A 17500-nucleotide genomic window follows, 5' to 3' on the forward strand; every position below is an offset into this window, starting at 1 on the left:
ATCAGGGGGTCCAGTTGTTGCAATATTGTATCAGTTGTATTTTTGTATATTTTTGGTATTTTTGTTACTGACTGCCGGTAACACCTGTATTACTCTTTCCATTTCCTCCTATTTTTCCTCTGTTTATCTCTTCTGCTCTCTCTTCTTTCACACATTACTTTCATTACCTTAAATTACCCCATCCCTTTCTCTAGCTTTTTCTTCTTTTATCTCTCTCCGCTCTCTCGTTTGTATTCCCCGTGCTTATTAAATTAGAATTAAAAACTTCTAATAAGCTTTTACTGGCTTGACAAAAATACGAGCACGTTTGTTCAGCCATAGCACTGAAGGTAGCCCAAAAGACAAAGACAAGACAACATGAAAACAGACTGCATTCATTCACCACCACTACAGAGAAGACAAGACAACATGAGAACAGACTGCACACACACACACACACACTACTACAGAGAATACAAGACAACATGAGAACAGACTGCACACACACACACACACTACTACAGAGAAGACAAGACAACATGAGAACAGACTGCATTCACCACTACTACAGAGAATACAAGACAACATGAGAACAGACCGCACACACACACACACACACACACACACACACACACACACACTCCTACAGAGACATGTGAGGAAGGAAATACACCCTGTGGCATCCAGCCATCCGTCTCATGCCTTTGAACTGTTTGTGTTTCACTGCAGTCCTCATGTGTGACATGACATGTGTGACATGACATGTCTCTGTATGTGTGATGTGCATATGCGGAAATGACAAGAAAAGATTACATGATGTGACACATGATGATTTGATCTCCCCTCCATTTTTTCTCTCCCTCCTTCATTTTATATCCCTCTCTCTTTCTCTCCCCCTCTCTTTCCCTCCTTCTCTCTTCCCCTCCCTCTCTTTCCCTCCTCTCTTCCCATCCCTCTCTCTTTCCCTCCCTCCTTGACTTTCTCCCTCTCTCTTTCTCTCCCTCTCTTTCTCCCCCTCTCTCTTTCCCTCCCTCTCCCCTCCTTCTTTCTTCCCATCCCTCTCTCTTTCCCTCCTTCTCTCTTTCTCTCCCTCCTTCTCTTTCCCTCCCTCTCTCTTCCCCTCCCTCTCCTCTCCCTCTCTCTTCCCCTCCCTCTCCCTCCGTCTCCTCAGGTCCTGTCCCTGGGTGCGGACGTGCTCCCCGAGTACAAGCTCCAGACGACGCGCATGGACAAGTTCACCATCCTCCACTACAGTCCCTTCAAGGCCGTCTGGGATTGGCTGATCCTGCTGCTCGTCATCTACACGGCCATCTTCACGCCCTACTCGGCCGCCTTCCTCCTCAACGACATCGAGGAGCAGAGGAGGCGCGAGTGCGGCTACTCCTGCAGCCCCCTGAACGTGGTGGACCTGATGGTGGACATCATGTTCATCGTGGACATCCTCATCAACTTCCGCACCACCTACGTCAACGCCAACGAGGAGGTGGTCAGCCACCCCGCCAAGATCGCCGTGCACTACTTCAAGGGCTGGTTCCTCATCGACATGGTGGCGGCCATCCCCTTCGACCTGCTCATCTTTGGGTCAGGGTCAGAGGAGGTGAGAGGTGGGGCGGTAGAGGGAGGATACTGTGTGTGTGTGTGTGTGTGTGTGTGTCTGTGTGTGTGTGTACTTCAAGGGCTGGTTCTTCATCGACATTGTGTCCGCCATTCCCTTTTGATCTGCTTATCTTTGGGTTGGGGAGGGGGAGGTGAGAGGTGGAGGGGTGTGTGTGTGTGTGTGTGTGTGTGTGTGTGTGTGTGTGTGTGTTCTTGGCCTGCAGAAACACTGCTTGTTTGTTTGAGGAGCGTTCAAATTAACTGCCTCATTAATCGCCTCCTCTTGTTGTCATGTTGAGCCTTCCTCCAAAGACTTGTGTCCTCAGGCAGTTGTGATACTCCAACATCCACACACACACACACACACACACACACACACACACACACACACACACACACACACACACACACATACACACACACCCACACACACACACACATCCTTCTCTCTCTCTCTCTCGCTCTCTCTCACACACACACACACACACACAGTCACAACCACACTGACACACTCTGACACACACACACACGTACACACCCTACCTACTGTTAGATAAGTGATGCATGTTCGTACTGTGCTCGGAGGCTGAGATGAATTGCTTTGCTGTACTGAACACGAGGCCCTGGCTGGATCCCCTCAGATTGGCTCATTAGTTTCTGATGAAAATCTCAGAGTTGCACACTTTAATTATCTCTCTTTTCGCCTCTCCCCCACAAAAAACAAGCCCGTATTCGTACAGCCACTGGGACACTTTCTTTCTCTCTGCTCATTATGTATTTGGGTTTGACATTGGGCATAGGGAATAGGCACATGGGAATAGGAACATGCAGGCTGAAAATGAGGCAACAAATGAAGACAAATTAAATCCGCTAACACAAGTGCCTCCGCTCAGATTTAGCGTCGGAGCAAATTCAGCAGCACATTTCCTACTATGATGGGTGGACGTGCTTAACAGACACACACACACACACACACAGTAACAGTGCTATCAGCAGTTGTTTTGGCTGTCTTGGCAAATCTAACCGTTTGGTGGGTTGCAGACGTGGGCCTGTCCTTGCCATCCATAGTATTGCGTGTGTTCGTATTCTAACAGATTTATGCCCATGAGTTACGTCATTCGTCTTGCTACTGAAACTGAAAACTAGCTTCGCTTGACACTCCCACGGCTCTCAACTCTCATCTAATTTCTTTTTGCTGGGATTATATGACATGAATGTGTGTGTGGTTCTACCAGGCCCCCTAAAACATACTCTCACTGCACTCATTACTTAGCAACCATGCTAAGCCGTGGTGTGTGAGCTGAAATAAGTTTGTCAACTGGTTGTAGTTTCTATCCCACTTACAAGGAAAAACTACAAGCTTAAGCTTAACCCACATATTTGCATCGAAACACTAATTTGTCTGAAAATCACAAAGGAGAAGAGAATCAACATTTTTGTCAACTGAGCCCCAAAGAATGACGCATTTGGCTTCATCAGGACTCTGGGTTTGAAGCCAAATCGCTATGGTAACGCAAGACCAGTGCCGTTAGATGGGGCGGAATCGCATCTCCTTCCTCTGCTTCTTATCAGTGTGATGTTACACTCCAGGCCTCATTCATTCACCGACTCATTTATGACTCATTTATGACAACAGGGATATGAATGTTTCACCTTCAGTTTACCTGACCAGGACTCAAAATTCAACCTCAGAGTTGTGATACTCCAACATGTATCCACTCACACACACACACACACACACACACACACACACACACACACACACACACACACACACACCACACACAGAGACACTCATGCACACATGTACACAGACACACAGACACACACACACTCATGCACACATGTACACACACACACAGACACACACACAAACTGTATGGCTACTATAGCTATGTAATGCCCATACCCTACTTCCATCAATCTTTATATCTGTTGATTGTAAAATGGATCTGATGAGGTCCAAACGGCTTTTCTGGTCTTTAAAGGGTGTCCAGTACCGATCCAGGATAAGAGACCAGTCTTCATAGATCGCTGGCTTCCAAATCGATGTCCTGGTACACATTGCTACTATCCAGAATATAGAAGAATTTTTTATTTATTAATTTTTTTGGTAAATGTAACAATTCTATTTATATAGATCAGTGAATTCCATGCATATATCCTGGTGCACATTGTTACTATGCAGAACTTGGTGAAAATGGTTTTGGGAAATCATCCTTGGCTAATAAATAAATCAATATTTCTGGCTGGAGGTGTGTAAGTAGGAGGAACCCGACGCCGTGCAGGGACTTCCCCCCTGGTGACAGTGATGAATGACGGAGGCAGCCAGCTCTTAACCGATCAATGAATCAATGGAGGGAACGCCACTGCCCCTGAGTGTCTGCCATGGAGCATGCTAGATGATAGGGAATGCAGATAATGTCAGTGACCTGCAAAACAAGAGCACACACACACACGCACACACACACACACACACATCTCAAACGCAAACGCAAACGCAAATTGAGTAAACTCAACCAAAATTCTGCACACCAGGTGTGCGTGTATGTTTGTGTGCATATGTGTGTATATAACATAATATAACAACTGAACAATTATTTGAACTGTACATTGAACTAATCATCGGAACATTTCTTTTTATGTTTTTGTCACTGCAGTGTATCTTTCCGGGCTTCTGGAATACAAATTTTTTAGATAGTTGCGGCCTAAAATTCCTGATTTCGTGGGAGCTTTTCCAAAAAGTTGCAATGAAAGGTGCTGTGTTTTTAGGTGTTTGTTGCGATGAAATTGCCGGAGCAAGTGGAAGTTGCGTTAAAAAGTTGCTAATTTTCCTCTTTGTAATTATAATTGAGCTATTTGTTGAAAAATAACTCATTAATAAACAAACATTCATTCATCAAGAACAAAACCATTGAGAAATGGTCCTCTAAATAACCTTACCAATAAGCCAAACAAAAGATTACCAGGACTACAAAAATTTAGCAAAATAGGCTTTAAGCTTGATTTATACTTATGCACAACGAAGTGCACCTGTTGGCATTGCAAAAGGACCATCAGTAAGACTGAATAAAATGTTATGAATGTCTCAGCCTTCATGTATGACGAAAAAAACAACCAGCCTGTGTCACTGTGATCTGTCTCGTCATCTGACGACCTGCCTGCGTTTCTGCCGTTCTCATTCTATGCTTATCAATCTGTTTTGCTATCCTTGTTTATTTATTTTATCCGTATAGGTGTTGATGTTGTTCAATTTCATATATTAATTTAAAGTCGTCCAATTTCAAGACATCCATTCTTCAACACTAGCTGCTACCTTATCTTCAGACAGAAAGTAACGTTAAATCTCCATGGCAACAGCTCTCGAGGGTTTGGGAAATAATCAGATTTATTGCTTCCTTAATTATTCACAGCAAAATAAATAATGTTCATTACATTTCATAGATTTATTACCAGACTCTATGTAAAAAAGGGCCACGCACAACTCACGGAAAATGTTAAAAAAATGGAAGCCAGATCTATTTCAGAATTTTCGGTGCGGACATAGGCATACGTTCTGTTTCCACGTCTGGTGTAGCCATTCTCATTGGGTTGTTTAATAATCATTCAACCTTTTCTTAAGTGTCTTCTTACGGACTTCGAAAGACCAACCTAAGAAAAGATGAACGCCTGGAAATGTGTTCTTAAAAGCTTAAAAGTGTCCGTAGCTGTGCACTGATTCTTAAACCCAATTCTGTCCGCTGGTGGGAGTGTGCTCACCTGTGTGTGTGCGCACGTGTCTGTGTGTGTGTGTGTGTAAACGCGGGACCATGTAGAGACAAAAATGACATGCCGTCATGTAAATAAGATGAATAACATGAGGCTATTTATGTTGTTTAATAAAATAACAAGCTATAGACCTGTTCTATAGGAAAGGTAACCTTAAATGACCTCAGTTGTGATCTGGCGCTTTATAGAAAATAAAATTGAACAACCTTCCAGGGGGGGGCCCTTAATATAATGGTAGGGGAAACATTGTGTGTGTGTGTGTGTGTGTGTGTGTGTGTGTGTGTGTGTGTGTGTGTGTGTGTGTGTGTGTGTGTGTGTGTGTGTGTGTGTGTGTGTGTGTGTGTGTGTGTGTGTGTGTGTGTGTGTGTGTGTTTGTGTGTGTGCGTGCGCATGTGTATGTGTGTATACATGCGTGTTTGTGTGTGAGTTGCACTATGAAATATGTCCTTAATTAAGGTTAACTGTGTACATATTTGCTTTTATGTGTTCACTGAGGTGGATGAGTGTGTGTGTGTGTGTGTGTGTGTGTGTGTAATAGTCTGTAATGAGAAGCATAATTTCCCATGGGAATCCGTTAGGTTTGTAGCTGGAAGCCTCTCGTTGATGATGTTTGCATACAGGGATCCTCCATTAGACTTTGAGTTATCTCAGATCGCCACATGTTTACGGTAGTCATGAAATATATAGGGAGTGTGTGTGTGTGTGTGTGTGTGTGTGTGTGTGTGTGTGTGTGTGTGTGTGTGTGTGTGTGTGTGTGTGTGTGTTTTGTCTCTGTAGAGTAAGTGTTTGTATATGTTGTATGTTATGGTTCTGGGCATTCCTATTATATACGTATCTCTATGAAATAGTGAAAAACATCATTCACAAATGTAATGCAGTTTGCGGTTGATAAGCTGATACAGTAACACTAACTATCCTTATACTGTACTTATAACTATAAGTGTTGTTAGCTGAGATTGGTCAGTTCCTCTGTCTTAATGGCGGAAATGGAAGTCGTGTGCAGTGTGTCCGTAACCAAAATGTTCTCATGTTGTTGCCTCCATTCATGACCTTCGACCTTTTGCTCTCTCCTCTCCCCCCAGACCACCACCCTGATTGGCCTGCTGAAGACAGCTCGGCTGCTGCGATTGGTCCGCGTGGCCCGCAAGCTGGACCGCTACTCGGAGTACGGCGCGGCCGTCCTCATGCTCCTCATGTGCATCTTCGCCCTCATCGCCCACTGGCTGGCCTGCATCTGGTACGCCATCGGCAACGTGGAGCAGCCCTACCTGGAGCACAAGATCGGCTGGCTGGACAACCTGGGCCTGAGCATCGGCAAGATCTACAACTACAGCGACCCCGGCTCGGGCCCGTCCATCAAGGACAAGTACGTGACGGCGCTCTACTTCACCTTCAGCAGCCTGACCAGCGTGGGCTTCGGGAACGTCTCGCCCAACACCAACTCCGAGAAGATCTTCTCCATCTGCGTCATGCTCATCGGCTGTGAGTGCCTCTCTCACCGAAACACATGCCACAGGGAGCCCGGGTTGTCACAGTGTGGGGATAGTGTTATGTTATGATGTGCATTTGAAAGACAACCTTATGGGACTTGGTCTAAATCTGGGTGATATTTGTCACAGTGCTGGGTTGTTACAGTCTAACGATAATGTTATGATGTGTATATGAAGACAAGCTTATGGGACTTGGTCTAAATCTGGGTGATATTTGTCACAGTGCTGGGCTGTTACAGTAAGGTAATACTGCTGGAGGGCTGAGGACAACCAAAACGTGGATGCTACATATCACATGATGGGGTTAATTATTTGTTATTATTATTTTATATTATTGATTGTTTTATATCATAATTGATGATTGATTATGGAGTGGTAATTGAATATTACAATTTGTGGACAACCCAAGATAAACTTGGTATAAATTTGAGTGGGAACAATCAACATGTTTAGTGTTTTTGAAATATATCTAAGACAATCTGCATCATACTAATGGGCTGTGAGTGGTTCTCTTGCCTCCTTGGTTCAAACAGGAAACCACATATGTGGTGTGCGGTGCTTCAGTGGTTGTGGGCTTTTTTATAGCTGTGGGCTGATCTTAGGAGGAGATCCGGCCTCGTCAGCCACGTCTCTTACCGCAGTGCTAAACCACATGTGACACATGTGGCCCCCATGAGACTTGTGCGTGTCCTTACTTTTGCAGTTACTTTAAATTGAAGTCGGTTTGGAGTGACATGTTGTTTGCAACTGAAAATCCATGTAGATTCAACCATGTCTAGGGTGTAAATGTACATCTGTCACTCGAGCGTCTCCAGAGATCAAACTGAATTTTTTGAGCGGTTGAAAATGTCGAGCGTTTGAAGTTGAGCTTTAAGCAGTAAGTATCAGAGGTATCTCTGAAGTTCACGGGGGGAATTTGTAAGATCAGGAAGTGGTTTTTTGTGGCCAATGTGAAAATGGAGTCCTGCTTCTGGGATGGCACCCGGGGCAGTCCCATGTGGTCTCGGAAACCCACGTCATAGCAGCTGGCTTGATTTCATAAACACAGCCTCAACCCACCACCCACCCACCCTAGGGATTGGTTTAATAAAGCATGAAAAGGAAAAATGAAGAGGTCAGACAAGGATGAGGGTTAGCTGCCATGCTAGTGGATGAGGGTTAGTTGCCATGCTAGTGGATGAGGGTTAGTTGCCATGCTAGTGGATGAGGGTTAGCTGCCATGCTAGTGGATGAGGGTTAGCTGCCATGCTAGTGGATGAGGGTTAGCTGCCATGCTAGTGGATGAGGGTTAGCTGCCATACTAGTGGATGAGGGTTAGCCGCCATACTAGTGGATGGGAGTTAGCTGCCATGCTAGTGGATGAGGGTTAGCTGCCATGCTAGTGGATGAGGGTTAGCTGCGATGCTAGTGGATGAGGGTTAGTTGCCATACTAATGGATGGGAGTTAGCTGCGATGCTAGTGGATGAGGGTTAGCCGCCATACTAGTGGATGAGGGTTAGCTGCCATACTAGTGGATGGGAGTTAGCTGCCATGCTAGTGGATGACACTGGGATTGAAACTTACCATCCAGATTCTCTCAAGTAGTGTAGGCTAAATGAAGTGCTACTTAGTCTTTTCTATCTCACTGTTTGACATGACAGATAGTTTAAACACAGTGCTTTATATATAGTGCGGCTCTATCTACAGTACTGCTCATGTAGCTATGTAATGTTACTAATGTTAATTTGTTAATGAAATATTTAGTGCATAGTACCTAAGGCTACTTAGAATCAAATATTACCCAGAAAACAAACCAAACAGAAGGCCTTCATCAGGGACGTGGGTTTTCAGCGGGGAGCGTTAATTCAGACTAAAGGATTCATTCCTCCAAGTCATAAACTCAACTCTCCTCTCTCCTTCTCCTCCTCCCCCTCCTCCCCCTCACACTCCCCCTTCCCCTCTCATCCTCTTCCCTCCCCTAATATCTCCTCAAACTCCTCTCCTCTCCGCTCCTCTCCTCCTCAAACTCCCCACTCCTCTCCTCTCTCCTCACAATTCCCACTCCTCCTCAAACTCCTCACTCCTCTCCTCCTCTTCTTTCCTCTCCTCTCCTCTCCTCTCCTGTCTTCTCCTCTCCTCTCCTCCTCAAACTCCCCACTCTTCTCCTCTCCTCCTCTCCTCTCCTCTCCTCTCCTCTCTTCCTCTCCTCTCCTCCTCTCTTCCTCTCCTCTCCTCTTCTCCTCTCCTCTCCTCTCCTCCTCTCCTCTCCTCTTCTTCTAATATCTCTCCTCCTCTCCTGCACTCTTCCTTTCTCTCACAGCGCTCATGTACGCCAGCATCTTTGGGAACGTGTCTGCGATCATCCAGCGCCTGTACTCGGGCACGGCCCGCTACCACCTGCAGATGCTGCGTGTGAAGGAGTTCATCCGCTTCCACCAGATCCCCAACCCCCTACGCCAGAGGCTGGAGGAGTACTTCCAACATGCATGGACCTACACCAACGGCATTGACATGAACATGGTGTGTGTGTGTGTGTGTGTGTGTGTGTCTATGTGTGTGTGTGTATGTGGGTGTGTGTCCTTCTGTCTGTTTCTGTGTCTGTGTGATAGGCTGTGCATGTATAAGAGTGTGTTTGTGTGTGTGTGTCTCTGTGTGTCTCTCGGTGTGTGTGAGTGTGTATGAGCAAGTGCACAAGCCTGCTGTAGAAGTCGCCTTCCAACTAAGACACGCTGTGCTGGTCATTTTTAATTTCCCATGATGCTCGTTGGGCCAGCATGCACTGGCCTTGGCACTGTAGCTTCATATTAGTTTCCATGCCAGCGCATGGCAGCGCATGGTAGCGCATGGTAGCGCATGGCAGCGGTGTGAGTGTGAGTGAGCTTTTTACTGACTTCTGAAGTCTGGAATGGCGTGAGAATGGACACCTAACATGATAAACGACTTTATATGAACTTTCTACGGAAAAACTGATAATCACTTCCTCCCTCTTTCTTCTTCCTGTTTTCCATCCATTTTTAAATGTTAAGTGTGCTTCCTGTACTCGGAAAGGCTATTTTAAAAGTCGCTCTCTCAGGTTAAAGTGTCATAGGGAGCCATTACTTGTTTGTATTAAGCGATTATGACCCTGATGTACTGTATGTCTTCACAACCATTGAGACAGATCAGCCTAGCTGTAGCTTTGCTTGTGAAACACGTGATCCTGGTCACTTGTGCTCATACAAAAACTTGTCTTTTCCATCTCTGCTTCATATCAAATGGACTGACGTCAACACTCTGGTAAGAGCAGGAGGTATTAATGGTCTATGGTATACATATCTGTGAAACATGAATGTCACGTGCAGTCTCATATGATACTGTATATGTTTGATCATTTAAAGTGCATACTACCTGCAAAGATAGAGAGTGTATGCCAAGCTGCCAAGCTAGGACTTGTGAGAATTAGTATGCACAAGAGCCGCAATTTGTCACCTTTTGTGAAGCTCATTAGCACACAAGACGTGCAAAGCACTTTGTAAACATGTCTTCACTTGGGAAAGATCACGTCAGTGTTATGCAAACCTTTGCTAGGTCACACAGGGGGCAGGTAACTGTAACTCATAATTACGGTGTGTAAAATAATTTAGCATTTTTTGTTTAAAATAGATGAATGATAATGATGATTTTGTAGAGGTCCGTGTCCAAGCATCGACTTGGAGTAGATTTGCATGCCAGAGATGAGCAGAGTGCTTTAAGCTCTGACACACACACACACACACACACCTTGCATTTTGGCGGGCACAGGCGTTTGTGTTTGCATGACATCTGTGTTTTCAAACATGCTGTGAGGATCGCTCACAGACTCTGACAGAGACAAAATTAAGTGTGCCAAGGTGAAGCGAGTGTGGCGAACAGACGCTGCCAGCCCTCCCTCCCTCTCTCTCTCTCTCTTTTTCCATCTCTCTCTCTCTTTCCATTCCCATATTCTCACCCCTCTCTCTTTTTCTCACTCTGTACTGCCTCATTCTTACCAAAACTCCTCGCCTGTCCTTGCTACCTTTTTTATCTCTCTCTCCCTCATCCTCCCTCTCTCTCTCTTTCTCTCTCTCTGTCTCTTTCTCTTTCCATTCCCATATTTTCACCCTTCTCTCTCTCCCCCTCCCTCATCCTCTCTCTCCCCCCTTCCCTCATCCTCTCTCTCTCTTTCTCCCCTCCCTTCTCCTCTCTCTCCCCTCCCTTCTCCTCTCTCTCCCCCTCATCCTCTCTCTCTCTTCCCTCATCCTCTCTCTCTCTCTCTGTGTCTCTGTAAAGCAGAGAAAGAGAAGAGTGGCTATGCATAGTGCTGCTGGCACCTGCACTTGCCAAATGTTGTCAGACCTTTTCTTTCCAAATCTCCCTCTTTAACACTGCCATTAAAAGCCCTTTCACTCCCAGCCCGACGCAGGGATGCAGGATCTGGAGCTTTTCTGTGCCCGCAACAGCCTGTCCCTCCCCCTTAAAGAAACAAACAATGTCTACACAGGCCATGACTAACATAATGACTGCTATATCTGAGGTAAGAATATTGCTCAGCCATCTTTGTGACGGGACTAAGTGCACTATGGGGTGACACAACGCTTAATGGAAATAGTGAACAGACATTTGTAGTCATAAGTACAGATATCGTAGATATCGGAGCCGGTGCTACGTTTGTGTTGCCACTTTATGGCTTGCTAATGTGGTCCGTGACATCTGCGTGAATCAATGCATATTTGCACATTTATTGCCCATTTAAAAAGCACTGGATTCTTCAAATGTGCTGTTGCTGGGCTGTTGAGAAGCTGAGACAGTGATGGTGTTAACGGAGCTTTCTAGAAGCCTGTGTTGCAGAAATGTGGTCTCATGCGAGTAGAGTTGGAATTGAGTTTATCAGTTGCTTTTCCAGTCATTTGAGTAACTGCATCGATACCTAGATCTTGTCAGTACTAACTACTAACCTGTCTATGGTATACATATCTGTGAAACATGAATGTCACGTGCAGTCTCATATGATACTGTATATGTTCGATCATTTAAAGTGCATACTACGTGCAAAGATAGAGAGGGTACGGCAAGCTCCCAAGCTAGGACTTGTGAGAATTAGTATGCACAGTAGCCACAATTTGAGAACCTGAGACAGAGCTTGTGTTAATGGAGCTCTCTAGAAGCCTTTGTTGCAGAAATGTGCTCGCTTGTGAGTAGAGTTGGAATTGAGTTTGTCAGTTGCTTTTCCAGTCATTTGCGTAGCTGCAACGATACTCAGATCTTGTCAGTACTGGAGTGTGTGGAGTTGGTTGTGCCAATGGTGTAGATTTTGATCAGAGTTGTTCGCTGTGACAGACGCAACCAGAACAGTTATTTTCAATTCACTCTGCTGGAAAGGCTTGTTTTTGTTCTGACAGTCTGATACTTTTTTGGTTTTGTTTTATTTGGGTTTTTCTTTTAACGTTTTGTACTGTCAGTTTTGCCAGGTAAGGTTTTGTCTTTTTTTTACCTTCTGAGTCTTTTTCCACAGTTAGATCTAAATGAGGCACATTATCGCCTAAGTCTGTCTGCCACTCTGAGTTAGATGCAAGGTCTGTGGGCTCTGTGCTAATTCTGCCTCTCACATGCTAACTGCTCCGCTTGGTGGCTCTGAGAGAAGCCGTCATCAGACAGAAACTCTAATTCTAGAAGATTCTCTCTTTAGCCCTCAGCTGTCTCTCTCTCTCCCTTTCTCACACTCTCTTTTTGCACTCCTGTCTTTCTCCAGCTCTCTCCATCTCTATCGCTCTGTTTCTCTCCATCTCTCTCTCTCAGTCTCTCTTTCTCTCTCTCGCTCTCCCCTATCTCTCTCTCTCTCTCCCTAGCTCTCTCTCCCTTCTCTCTCTCTCTGCCGAGGTGAGACACCCAGGCGCTGTACCGTAGGAGAGCTGCCTGCCTGCTCTTACCTGTCCTTGTTTGTGTCTACGAGTCTCATCCAGCCTCCCCACAGGCAACAGGCTGCCTCTGGGGTAGATTTGGCCCAGATCAAACCGAGATCCGGCTGAGATCCGGTTGACATCTGGCCTGTGTCTTGGCTTCCTCCATCTCAGCCCATGACTCTTGAGGGAGCATCCCCACGTACGGAAGTTCTCAGTCACCTACAGCATAGAGCAAGCTTTGAAAATGAAAGGCAGAACACAAATGGCAATTGTACTCAACCCTCTTCCCCCTCTCTACCACCCTTTCTCTATCGCTTGTTTACGAGCCCTAGCCATCTCTAATCTGAAAAATATATGCAGAAATAACTAGTATAAATATACACAAACCAAAAGATAGTCACTACAGCATGTTTTAAAGGATATAGACATAGAATATGTGGCTCTACTCCTCTCTCTTTCCAAGGTTTGTTAATAGCTCTCTACTCTCATTCCATTGTGGTTCGTCCTCCATTTCCCCCCCTCCATCCCTCCTTTTCTCTCTCTCTCTCTCTCTCTCTCTCTCTCTCTCTTTCTCTCTCTCTCAGGTCCTAAAGGGCTTCCCTGAGTGTCTGCAGGCGGACATCTGCCTGCACCTGAACCAGACGCTGCTGGAGGACTGCAAGGCCTTCCGGGGCGCCACCAAGGGCTGCCTGCGCGCGCTGGCCATGCGCTTTAAGACCACGCACGCGCCGCCCGGCGACACGCTGGTGCACTCCGGCGACGTGCTCACCGCACTCTACTTCCTGTCGCGCGGCTCCATCGAGATCCTCAAGGACGATGTGGTGGTGGCCATCTTGGGTGAGGGGGAACTGGGGTCTCATTGTTCTGATGGGTGTCCTGACGGGAGAACAGGGGCTGTTGTTTGAGAGGCTTGGAGACTTCTTGAGAGGAGAGACCAGGTCCTTGTTGTCTTCACGGGGAGGCAGTGGTGGAAGCTGTCAGAAATGGTTTGCAACAATATATGAGTATACTGTGTATGATAAGTGAAAGTGTACCATGATTATGGTCAGTGTGGCTGGTGACGAAGAGTGTGCTACAGTGCTGGTGTCCTTGTAAATACTGTTTGTCCTTATAAAGTCTTTAAATGTTAAATCGCCTCTGGCTATGTGAAAGAGAGTGAGAGAATGGTCGTAAGTAATGAGGATTAAATGTCAGAGAAAAATAAACACACACAAACTGACAAAATAGAACGGAAATCTATGAGGAGGCTTGTGCTATGTGTCTGGTGTGAGTGGAGTTAATTAGGTTTTTCTTTTTTTTTTTGCTCCAGAGGGTTTGCTCTTGAAAGAATGATTAGTCAAATTCACTCGAAAACAACAAGCTTTCAAAGCTGGAAAACTCCCAATGATAGAAGGACCTTGAGCGGTTCTTGAGTAGGTACCAGGAGTTTCTGCATTCGAAATACAGTATTTAACCTGCCGTCTGTGTGTGTGTGTGCTCGCACGCACGCATGTGTGTGTGTGAGTGTGAGTGTGAGTGTGAGTGTGAGTGTGAGTGTGTGACTTCCAAACTGCAAAGAGGAACTTGGCCCAGAACATTCTGTGCAAATGCCTGCCGGTATGAATAGTTATGAGGGCAGTCGATGGGGATGAGATGACAGTTAGACTCAGACCACAGAGGCAGCAATTTACCTCTGCACCTGAAATACCCCCCCCCCCCGCCCCCCAAACAAAAACAGACGCGAACACACTTCAGAACACTTACACACACACACAGACACACACACATGCTCATGCCCACACACTCGCTCACGTATACACACACATACAAATCTTCAATCAGATACACACACCAACACACACACACACACATACACACCTACACATCCTCCTCCACACACACGCATGCTCATCTGCACACAATCACAAATGGACACATACACACACCCTGACACACAAATGACACATATGATTGCATATCCACACTCACAGATACACACTTACTCACATACCCTAACACACTACCACACACACACACACACACACACACACACACTGATGCAATATGACAATGCAGTAGGAAATCAGAGTTGTGGAATGAATAAGTGACGGTGAGACTTGTCCTTGCGTATATATATATATATATGACATATAATAATATATATATATTAGGGCTGTCAGCGTTAACGCGTTAATCTATGCGATTAATGCGGCCGCGATTAACGCGATAAAATATTTTAACGCAGTTAACGCAACTTTAGTTTAGTTTAGTTAGGGCATATATATATATTTGTGTGTGGGGGGGCTGTCCACTGTCTGATATGTGTTGATGTTTCCCCCCTCATCAGATTGAGCAGTTTATGAAGATATGCAGGCTGACATCTGGCTGGTGTGGATGTTTAAGTGTCGTCATTAGTGTGTGAGAGACAGACAGTGATGGAGGGAGAGAAAGTGTGTGTATTCGCTCTATGACGTGTTGATATGCTCTGTCCTTATGCGTCTGAGTATCTACTCACAGGTTGGTGTGTTATACACTCTCTGATGTGTTTATGCGCATATAGTATATACACACACATGCGGGTTGGTGTGTGTGTGTGTGTGTGTGTGTGTGTGTGTGTGTGTGTGTGTGTGTGTGCACTAAGACCCTTCACGGGTGTGTTTGCATGCTCTCTAATGAGCAGCTGTGCCTATAAGATACCCAGCCTCCCTCCCGCGCCCGCTGCAGTAGTGGCCATTAAACTGGAGCAGCCTCATGCCAGCCTGCCTGACTCCAGCAGTGTGTGTGTGTGTGTGTGTGTGTGTGTGTGTGTGTGTGTGTGTGTGTGTGTGTGTGTGTGTGTGTGTGTGTGTGTGTGTGTGTGTCTGTGTGTGTGTGTGTGTGTGTGTGTGTGTGTGTGTGTGATGGGCTTGTCACTCAGTCTGACGCACAGGCTGTGTTTGGCTGCAGTTCCACGCTCCTTCTGTTCTCTTCTCTCCTTCACTGTTCGCCTCACTTCTCTCCTTTCAGCTGCTCTCCTTTTCTCTCTTGCCCTCTTCTTCTCCTCTCCACTTTCTGCTCTCATTGTTTCTCTCCTACTCTATCTTCCCTCTCTTCTCTCTTCCCTCTCTTCTCTCCTCTACTCTCCTCTCCTCTACTCTCCTCTCCTCTCCTTTTGTCTCCTCTCTCTCTCCTCTCCTCTCCTCTTTTCTCTTTTCTTCTCGTCTCTTCTTTTCTCTCCTCTTTTCTCTTCTCTTCTCTGTCCTCTCCTCTCCACCTCTCTTCTCTGTCCTCTCCTCTCCTCCTCCTCCTCCAGCAGGGTGTTTTCCCCTCCTCTCCGTGTCCTTGAGTAGACACCCTGATGGGGTACTCCCCCCCCCCGTCTACCCTGCTGCAGGAAAAGGAAGACGCAGTTCCCCACTTCCCCACTGATAAAAGGACTTTTGAAACAGAAGCTGAGATGGGGTTTAGTGTGTGTGTGTGTGTGTGTGTGAGTCTTGTGTTTTTGTGAGTGTGCACATACTTGTGTGTCTGTGTATGTATTTTTGTGTGTACGTGTTTTGTGTGTGTTTGTTCATATGGTTAATGTGTGTGTGTCTTTGGTTGCTGTGTGTGTGTGTGTGTGTGTGTTCGTATGGTTGATGGTAGTGATTGGTTGCTGTGTGTGTGTGCGTGTGTGTGTGTGTGTGTGTGTGTGTGTGTGTGTGTGTGTATGTGTTTATGGGTGTGCATGGTTGCTGTGTGGAGTGTTCGTATGGTTGATGGTTGCTGGGTGTGAGTGTGGTTGCTGTGTGTGTGTGTGTGTGTGTGCCCCAACAGTTTTTTGGGTGTCTTAGCGCAGTCTTGCTCTGCTGTCTCCTTCATAAAGTCCTGGCTGCCACCGCCGTACACTGCTGAAGAGCTTTTTATAGGTGACAGGAGAGGAGGAGGAGAGAGTGAAAGAGAGAAAGAGCGCAGTGAACGAGTGTGAAACAAAAGACAGTAAGAAAGTGAAACTGAGAGAAGGGAGTCCAGAATAGAGAAGCAGGGAAAAAAAGATAGGGAGAGAGAAATAAAGAGAGAGAGAGAGAGAGAAAGAGAGAGAGAGAGATCGAAGGTGAAAGAATAGAGACGCAAAATGAAGGTGCCATATATGTGAGAGTTAGAGAAACTAGAGAAAGAGGATGGAAAAGAGATGGAAAGGAGAGGAGAGGGGAGGAGAGCACGAGAGGAGATGGGAGGTGGAGAAGAGGAGAAAAGGGAGTACTTACAGTACAATGAAATGGATAGCTGTGTAGTTTTCACTTTCACAGAGTGAAGGGTAAAGTCTGACTGAATGTTAAATCCCTGAATGTTAAAGGGGCTGGTGATCTGTGCAGTGTGTGACAAACTCTCAACTTGTTTTCAAAATGATTGAAGTTGAACAGTAGGGTATTTGCTCTTCTGTAAAATTAGAAACTAACAGGTTAGGTTGACTATTTTAAAAACGGATGCGGGTTCCCACAGTAGGAAGTCAATGCAACAGAACTCAGTACACCTTTCATTACTAAGATTCAAATGTTTTATTTTTTCAATACTCTGTATGTGTCCACCTTCATTTTGGATGAGAGACTCAATCCTCCTCTGCATGGAGGATACCAGTGTTTTACACATGTCTGGAGAGATGTTCTGCCATTCTTCAGAGACTTTCTTTCCGCTGCTCTTTACTGGAGGGGTTGAGTTCCTCTACCTTTCTCTTTTAAATACCCCAAAGGTGTTCTATTGGATTCACGCCAGGCAACATACCTGGTAGGGTTTTTCCCCCTTTCTGTTCTTTAGAAACTCTAGTGTGATTTTTGGCAGATAGACACACAGCC

At 45.7% G+C, this 17500-nt stretch overlaps 1 protein-coding gene across 1 annotated transcript in view; it reads left to right on the top strand.

Moving 5' to 3' along the window:
• The window catches only part of LOC105912889 (potassium voltage-gated channel subfamily H member 7-like), a 48774-nt gene that overhangs the window by 8838 nt on the left and 22436 nt on the right, over positions 1–17500 (top strand). The window contains exons 3-6 of the mRNA XM_031558551.2: positions 1151–1576; positions 6426–6825; positions 9134–9333; positions 13304–13547. Of these exons, the coding sequence (XP_031414411.1) occupies positions 1151–1576; positions 6426–6825; positions 9134–9333; positions 13304–13547 (1270 nt within the window). The remainder of the gene's footprint in view (positions 1–1150; positions 1577–6425; positions 6826–9133; positions 9334–13303; positions 13548–17500) is intronic.

The sequence above is a fragment of the Clupea harengus genome, chromosome 21 (assembly GCF_900700415.2).
Source record: "Clupea harengus chromosome 21, Ch_v2.0.2, whole genome shotgun sequence".
Classification (NCBI taxonomy): domain Eukaryota; kingdom Metazoa; phylum Chordata; class Actinopteri; order Clupeiformes; family Clupeidae; genus Clupea; species Clupea harengus.